Genomic DNA, 9,202 nt, shown 5'->3' with positions numbered 1-9,202 from the left:
GAGAGAGAGAGAGAGAGAGAGAGAGAGAGAGAGAGAGAGATTGCTTGTCATGGAATGCTGTGGAGTTCATGTGTTATGAGAAACAATAATAATACGTATATTTTGGGCCAAATTTAGGTCCCTTTTTTCAACACATAATATTATTCTGCAGGGTTGAAGAAAGAAACGGCGGAAGAGACACACCCCCTCCAATGATAATAATTACGACAGTTTTCAACCAATTGCCTTTCGAAGAAATCTTGAGTGCGGCACAGTCTGCTAAAAGATGGCGGCGTTTCCACCTTTGCCACAGGTAAAGTCTCTCATTAATTACAGTTCTTACTCCCTTTTTCCATTTATTGCCTTAATATTCCTAATGCTATCGACTGCTTCTTCTTACTTTCGCCCAGTATATACATTTTTTAAAACTGGAGTTTAGATCTTACGTTCTTTTCGTCATTTGTACATTGCAGGCCGGGTGGAGACTGACGATGAGGTCTAGAATCTTGACTGGACTAGACTCTATATCGAGTCTAGAGTCTATCTAGCCTGCCTAGTTTATAGTTTTCTCTACTCTATATTATATCTCTAGATCTGGATCTAGATATAAATATAGATAGTAGCTGGCAGTGTAAGTTGAGTGTCTGTAGACTGTAGTAACAACACAGCAGGGCATGTTGAGTAGGAGAGTAGGGCTTGACTTCAGTGAGAAGACTGCTCAACAAGCCTCTTTTTTCAGCAAGTCAGTTTGTTTACACTTGTATGTGTTTTACGGCGCTCGCAACTGCATAAGGTCATATGAGCGCGTGGGACACATAAAACATTTCAGTTGGTAGTAAATTTTGAATTTTGCTCAGGTAGCGATCGAAGCCTACTCTTTTTTATTTTTAAGACCACCAAGGGGTCTTTAACCCTCATCCTGCGGGAGCCGGGTTTATGTAGCCCGATAAGCCTATTTCGGCACCTCGCCTGCGTTCTGGTCCCGAGTCAGTGTAGCTCCTGGCTCAGCGCACGCGCAGCGCGCATCCTCTTACGTGTCATTCGGGTCCCGAGTCGGATCCCCATTCACGCAGGTCAAGTGTGTGTGCGTCAGTCTGCTTGAGTTTGTGTGCGTTTGTGGCCTTCTTCTAGAACCACCTGTGTTAGTTCGTAATCGAGGCATACGTCTCATTCAAAACATGGCAAGTTGATAGCTCTAGATGTTTGTCCAATGAAATTATAGAAGAAATTGACCCACTTAGACATGAGGAGCTCGAAAGGATTGTCAGGAAACAAGACTTCCTTTTTTTCTGTACCAAATATTTCAAATGAGCTTGATTTTGTATGAAATGATACTACCTGATAAAAAATGAGCTTGTTTGATAGTTTTGAATACCCTTGTGCAGGTACAAGGAACAATTTGAGTGTAAAACATTCGGAAATTGACATAAATTATCCCTTTTCGAACCTCAGGTCAGTCATAACAACAAGAGCGTCCAGAAAGGTATTCAAATGGGCGTAACTACTCGTAATGTCTTATCAGCTTGTGAGAGGGGGTTATTCATGTGTTTGTAACACTTTATAAATAGAAAGCTATGATTCATAGTTATGATGATTCATAGTTATGATGAAGGATAGAGCGTTATTTTCATCATCAGTTAACACACTCCCGCGGTATTTATGGCGAAAACACACGTTTCCCGGCGCTCGCGCTGTACACCAACAATACACACTGAGTGACACGTCCGACGTAATCGGTTGCTGATAAGATACGCATCTGGGCACAGACGCAGGATAAGAGTTAACATGCGCAACTTGCACACGGGACCTTGGAGATGTTTCACCCTTGTCCGAGAAGGCTAGGTGCAGATCTTTCCTACCAGAAGATCAGGGAGGTGGCTGAAAGACAGCAGTAAGAAGGAGCCTAGGAGCAGCAGTAGAAAGGCTGCAGGGCAGAAAGAGTCGGGGGGCACAGAGGAAGAGGCAAAGGAGGTGGGTGGTGGGGACAGAAAGTGGAACATGCGTCTTAACGTAGAACGATGCACCTGCCTGATTGGCTTCTTATTTTAGTAATGTGATGTCATCACGTCCTGGGATACCCACAGACTATTTTTAGAAGACCGCGGAGATATACCCAAGATTCTCTACTACACTACACACTGAACAATCTTTGATGATACTGCATGGAACGACATGTTGGGTCAGTGGCTTGACCTATTATATCGTATCGATGTGTTTCGCACAATAAATTTCACACTTGCAGCTAACTGCAGCACGTCAGCCATGCTCTGGTGATGGTAGATCGTTGATGCTCTGGACAGTAAGAACGCTGATACTTCAAATTGAAACACGGTAAAGGCAAAGACAATAAAGCGCTCTAAACTTTCCGTAAAGACGCCTGGAGATTACCCCCGCCCCCCCTTGGGCCCGATAAACAATGCGCTGAAGAGATAAGCAGCAGCATCATCGGAGCACTGCATCCTGTCTTCTGAAAAAACATTCCTCAAACGTTGTGCCATAGTAGGCACGATCTTTGGTGCCATGCGGTTGGCTATGTTTAGATCATGTAGTCACGTGATCGGAGGGTTATACCTGTCTGACGTCGTTCTACGTTTAGTCGCATGTGAAAGTGGAGAAGAAAGCAGACTACAGAACATTGATAGAGAACAGGAAAGAAGGTGAAAGGAGACAATTTAGAAATTTCCGTTGTTATAATCTGAGCTTGATCCTGGGACCCTTTAAATGAGAGGCGAACACCTTAACCTCTAGGCCAAGAGAGGCCCCCAGCAAGTCAGTGAGCATGCCTATTAGACGAATAATAGTAATAACTGCTACTAATCTACCAGTATTTCTAGATCTAGATGGATCTATGAGTAGAAAAAAATAGGGGATGCAATCCGGTTTTGGTCCCAATCTATTTGGCTAGAAATCTAGTAACTTATGCCGACCACCTGCTGCCAAATGATCAAGTCAAACCTCAAGGAAGAGTGGATGAATAATTGGGCCACAGGTACGACAGGAAGGAGGATGTATGGCCACATGAATAAACCACTGGTCAAAGATCCAATCAATGAGTTGAGGAGGGGAGATCAATCCATAATCTTCCAACTTAGAACACAACATGTACCCCTCAACCAACATCTCAACCGAATTGGAGTAAAGCAGTCTGCTGCCTGCCCACTATGTGACTACCCCTCAGAGACAGTTGAACATCATCTGTTTTTCTGTAGAAAACTAACTGATTTAAGGGGATGTTTTCTTCCCAAGCTACCCCACACATCTAATTGCCTCTACTCCTCAAGACAACAATTAGAACAAACATGCAACTATTACCGAATGGCATCATTCAGAAGAGTTAACGCTCAGATGCTACTGGATGGCTAACAACAACAACAACAACATGCCGACGGTTGCTTTTGGTTCGAAACTATTACTGTTGGCTGCACGTGCTGATATGATGTTTGACGCGCGGCGAGTGAGAGAAAATATCAATAAGGCCTAGATCTACCGAATTTCAAAACACCAAATTTTCCTGAAACTAGTCTAGATCTAGCTCTAGCAATGCCAAATGTTCTGATCCGGTCCAAAAATACAGGACCTAAAAACAAATGGAGCAAAATTTCGCAGCGTCGGTTAGCCCGATTGGCATTGCTACTAACCCCCCCTCCCTCCCCTTTATATTTAGGTCAGGGGGCCATGCCACCCTCGAACCCCCCTTTGTTATAAAGGTAAGAAATGAAATATTAATTTCTGCTAATTTTGTACTGAAAAATAGCACACTCATCTCTCGCACTGGTGGATAAAACATTGATTCCGAGTATTAAAGTCAGTATTGATATTCTAGTACTCTTGGGACCAAAACCGCAGAATGACAAAAAAGGATCGGAGAAATTCGACATGATCCTCAGATCCTCACTATTAAGCTATTCAATACAGGGCCTACTATAACTTGTACAACTGAAGTTGAATTAAAATCTACATTAAAAGATTTTATTTTTCAGGATGCTGCTCTTTCGTTTATTTTTAAAAAGTTTGTTTGTAAAGCAGTTTAAATTTTTCATTGTCATTGCTGCACTACATTGCTGTCTACTTGGTCTAGGTCATCATTTTTTTTCTTTAAACGAGGAGGACTTGTTGAAAGTTGATGTAAAATTTGGCAAAGAATAGCTTAAAAACCTAACTCAGTGGTATATCAAATATCTGACTATATAAAATGGCGCTGAAGGCAAACATTGAAAGTTCGCATGGAAGGGCTCTGTTCTCAGTTTTAAGCATATATGTATGTGAGGGGTGGGGGTGGGGGGGCAATCTTTTCCTTTCTCACGTTTTTGCTTCTGTGTAGATTGAAGCTCTTTCTACTTTCAATTTCAAGGCGGCATCCAATTCCCTGTTGGGAATATTCTTGCAGAGTTCTGCTGCAGAAAGTACCCCTCTGGAATAATGTCCAGGGTGAACCACACTCTTGTCATTCCCTAGATAAACCTGTGATGTTTGTTTGTTTATATTTTGCTGTTTTGTTTCAGATTGTTGGCAAGCATGGCGGAATTTATGAGGCCTACTACTTGCAGGTTAGTGACTGTTTTCTTTAAGTTTATTAAGTGAATGTCAGCCTTTCTTTCACCTTAATGACAGAAGTTATAAATACTTATATTTGAACTCATGATCTGGTTTTTGAAAGAGGGAGTTGATTATTTTTATTTCTTTCTTAGCCTTTTTGAAGATAATGTTGCTCTCTGTATTAATTTAAAGAGCTTGCTCATGTGTGTCTTACAGACACCCCTGTGTGTCTTACAGACACCATGACAATTCAGATCTAATTCAAATGAAGGAACTGTCATAATAAATTAAAAAATTTATATTTGTTAAGATTTCTATATTTTTCTCAATACAAAAGGTCTGTCTTATTGAGTTTCATTTATAACTCAGTCCAAGGCAGAATCACACTCGCCGTTGGGATCAGGGGTTGTTTTAAATAAAAAGGAGGTCCATTAACGTGGATCTCATGAGTTTTCGTTGTACATGCTTGAAGCATCTAGTGTTCACCTAAATTTTATATCTATGTTACTGTGTTTTTCTCTCTGTGTGTAAATTTGTAGATTTATGTATTCTTTTGTGTGTATGACAGAGAGCTGTGTGCTAAATGTGTTTTATTAATTTCACATCATAGGCAGACCCTTTAGGCACAGGAAGTATTGGAGCTCTGGATGCAGCAAATTTTCTGAAGAAATCAAAGTTAAATGACACAACTTTATCACAGGTAAGTTTCACTATGATTCTGTCCACACTATTATTGATGTTTTATGACTCCTTCTTTTCTTGTTTTTTAAAGTCTTTTGAGCGCTCAGGGCCGTGCACTGCATCATTGAAATCATGGATGCAATGTAAAAGGAGTACATTGTTCTCCAACTTCATCTATACCTTTGTCAAATGTCTAGCAATAGTACTTGCGTTATATTACTTCCATGATGTCAGTGGCGCAGTGTGTGGCTTGTTTCATGCACAGATTTAACTAAGAAATGTAGAGGCCTTTTCTGTTCAAATTAATGGGTACTGTTACTTAGTTTTTTTTCTCTGTCTTCTCTCCTCAAATTTGCAGCGGCTTTATCTGTATAATTGTAGATAAGGTCATTAGATGGAATTTGTAATATCTTGAAAAATGTCATATTATTTAGAAGTGGTTGAACATTTGACTTATCTATTTTTTAATAAGTATAAACAAAAACTGGCTTATTTAGAATTATAATAATAACACAGTTGTAAATACCTCAGCAAAGTCAACGTTTTGTGAAAATTCATTTATTTCTTGACATTTTGTATTACACATCTATTCTGTGACATATTTGTTCTAAGTTATGATGTTTTTTGTGTAACACCCCAGATCAGAATTTTTCCAGGGAAGTTACCCCAACAAATTGTGATCTAAACCCCAAGCACATGAAGTGTTAATTTTATGCTGAAAAGTGAATTTCCCTTCTCTAGACCGTTGAATGTATTTATGGAGTCAAGATATTTTGTCTGCATTATTGTATTTAATCTTCCTATCTATGTAGCTGGTGTAATGTCTCATGTCTCATCTTTCTTCTTTTGTTCATTGTGGGGACAAATAGTTTGCTAATTATCATATTATGCCATGAGTATGAGGCATCACGTACCTGTAGGGATTTGAAATTTTGTGTTTTTTAAAATATAAAACGTATCCTTTTTTTCCGTTCTTCTTTGCTCAGATATGGGACCTTTCAGACCCAATGGGCAAAGGGTACCTGGAGAAGACTGGTTTCTTTGTGGCCCTGAAGCTGATCTCTTTGGTGCAAAGCTCTCAGGACATGAACGTTTCCAAGCTCAGTTTGGAGACTCCAGCTCCAGATTTGGTGAGAAAGAAATGCGAATCTTCTTTGGCTTCCTTTACTCTTCCTTGATATGTTTCCAGTGTACGCCTCATCTAGACGGTTTTTTAAAAATTATTTGAATTGATTTTTTGCTACTGGGGAAATATATATTATGTATTTGCCGGCCACTCACGAAGTCACCAGAGTGGTCTTAATTTTTCGTGTTTCTTGATTACAAATAACTGCAAAAGAAGCTGGCGACTGAGGGTGGTGGTAATGTGTTTGCATGCAGGCTTTTGTTTATAAATTAGTTAGGGCTGCCTATGCTATGCCCATGGCTAATTGTCTTGAAACACAGTGTAATCTAGTACTCGTCAATTTTTTGGCTAATGGCTGGAGTTATTGGCATCATCATAACGCCTGTTGATTTGGCTAAACTTACCTTTAATGAAAAAAATATCTCTCTATCCTGAATAGAAGTTGGCATATTTGCGATTTAAGGAGGTGGGGGTCCCCTAGTGTCAGAGGTCATATTAGCGAGAAAGTGGCAGCGGAAATTAGGCGACCTTCAGAGCCTGAGTGTCCTTGGAAACTGCAACCAGCTTGTGTTTCGTGTGCTCATTCCGTAAAACTCTTATTAAACTAAGCTTACTTAACTTATCTCTTGAGGAAATGGTTCACGTTATTCTTAGAAGCATATATTTTTCTCAAACAAAGAAAGTGGGTGGTTGGCGGATACTCTGGTTTGGTTAGCTCCTTCTTTCCTATCAAACATCTTTCATGTACTCTTATGACCTTATGCAGTTGCAAGCGCCATAAAACTCTTACTATACTAAAACATCTTTCAGTCCTATCCCTCCCTCTTTTCTTAAGTAATACCTCTAATCTTCAGCACTTATGAGATTTAATTGTCGTGCAGGTGCCATAAAATTCTAACAAAAACTAAGACCTTTTTTTCAGTTTATATCGCTCTTTAATATTACCTCTGATCTTTGGCTCTTATAAGACCTGTTGTGTTGCAAGAGCCATATAACTCTTAGTTTAGTTTTAGTAAGGTATTACAGCGCTCGCAACTGCATATGATCATATGAGCGCCAAGAGATGGATGTCAATAGAGAAGTCCAAACGGGGAATCAGGCTTGCTCTGCTCATCTTTCTAGCCTCAACAGAACAAAATCTGTTTCGACTATCAAGACACCCTGGAAATAGCAGTTCACAAGAGAGTGACAAACATACAAAAGAAGTAGAGGAAAAATGACGATAGTAAGGATGAGGAAAGAAAAAGCAGCAGTTCCCCCTATAATATTCTGACACAGAATGAGCACGACATTGATAAATCAGCACATTTACAATTCCTTTGTGCATAAGAACATGGGTATGGGAATGGCCTGAAGACACTTCAGTCAGTAGCACTGCTCTGGGGGAGGGGGGGTGTATAGCTCTTACTAAAAACTAAAACTCAAACAAAGAAAGGATGCCCCATTTCTGATTTCTTGGTTTTGTTTACAGGGTCCAGTGGAGCCAGTGGAACCAGCCACACAGTCAGCAGCTTCATCGAACGTTCCTTGGGACATCACTGTGGGTCTTCGTATCCGTCTAGGCGTAGCTATTACTGTTGTCTTTGTCGGAAAATACTCCATGAAAGATCCTTCTTTGCTAAATGTCTGAAAATACTTTTGGAAAGATCCTTCTTTTCTAAAAAAAAATTATAAAAATAATCATAAATAATACATTTAATGTTCTATTCATTCTTTATACTTTTGTTGCATGACAGTCTGTGCCATCCCTCATGTGCATAGTATCACATTTCTTATAGCTTTTGAACATATCTTCAAAGAAGTCTCAATAGGTCTTGTTGACAGATCCATCTTTTGCATTTCTCTGTGGATCATTTCTTTGGTGGCTTAAAATGACCCAGTGATTTTATTAAACCATACGTTTGTTTTGGTCTTTTTTCAATTGCGTGTGCTCTCTTCGCAGTGAGTAATGAAAATGCCCATTGTTTTTTGTTTTCATTAACATATCTCGGGGGAACAGCTGTTCTCCGTCATAATTACCATTGAGTCCTGTTACAGTCTAACAGGTGGTGACTCTGATGTTCAGGTCATTGACCTTGTGAGCCCATAAAATCTGAAAGTTTCTTGTTTCACCTGTATGTTTTTATTTGTTTTGTTAGACGGACTGTGATGAGTGTGTAACTAGAGGTCTGGTACTTTTGCGTTTAAATAACATTGCTCATGATTGTCAAAGGAGATATATGGCATCAACAAACGTTACGACCTCGTTATCAACGCTCAGTCCGTTTGCTGGTACAATTTCACTGTTGAAGCATCCAAAACATCATATTCTACTGAAACGTGGAGAGATTTATTGTAGAACTTTTGTTTTCTAGTTCATTAAAGTTTATTGTTTCTTCCCCCTCCTCCCCAAATAGCTTTGTAGAACTCATACTTTCCAGTTCGTGAAAGTTTATATCGATTTTTTTACTCCCAGCATTGTAGAACTTTTACCCTTCCAGTTCACTAAAGTTTATCGATACCCCCCCCCCCCCCCCCCCCCCCCCCCCCCCTCTCTCTCTATCTCTATCTCTCTCTCTCTGCCCCCAGGGAGAAGTTGCAGCTGGAGCGAGACAAGGCCCAGCAAGAGGCGGACATCAAGCTGCGGCACAGTGAGGTGCAGATGCTGCAGAAGGAGCTGGACGGCCTCAACAACACGCTCAGCCAGCTGGACACCCAGAAGAAGGAGGCGCAGAAACGTCTGGACGAGCTTAATGACAAGGTGAGCACTTATTTGTCTGTTTGTTTGTCCGTTTGTTCAAGTAAAGAGAAGGACTGTCCAGCCCCCACCCCTCGGGCAATGCTTCTGACTGAAGTGTGCACTTCCCCCCCACCCCCCACCCACCTCCAGGGCAGGGCTAC

General features: G+C 40.5%; 1 protein-coding gene across 1 annotated transcript in view; it reads left to right on the top strand.

Moving 5' to 3' along the window:
• Nucleotides 1-105: 105 nt before the first annotated feature.
• LOC101862615 (epidermal growth factor receptor substrate 15-like 1) overlaps nt 106-9,202 on the top strand; it is a gene marked incomplete in the record, with an annotated part of 38,778 nt that continues 29,681 nt past the window's right edge. The window contains 5 exon segments of the mRNA XM_013089024.2: nt 106-292; nt 4,482-4,526; nt 5,126-5,215; nt 6,183-6,326; nt 7,794-7,862. Of these exon segments, the coding sequence (XP_012944478.1) occupies nt 266-292; nt 4,482-4,526; nt 5,126-5,215; nt 6,183-6,326; nt 7,794-7,862 (375 nt within the window).

Source organism: Aplysia californica, unplaced genomic scaffold, assembly GCF_000002075.1.
Source record: "Aplysia californica isolate F4 #8 unplaced genomic scaffold, AplCal3.0 scaffold00859, whole genome shotgun sequence".
Classification (NCBI taxonomy): domain Eukaryota; kingdom Metazoa; phylum Mollusca; class Gastropoda; order Aplysiida; family Aplysiidae; genus Aplysia; species Aplysia californica.
This window is presented reverse-complemented; position numbering and strand designations above follow the sequence as displayed.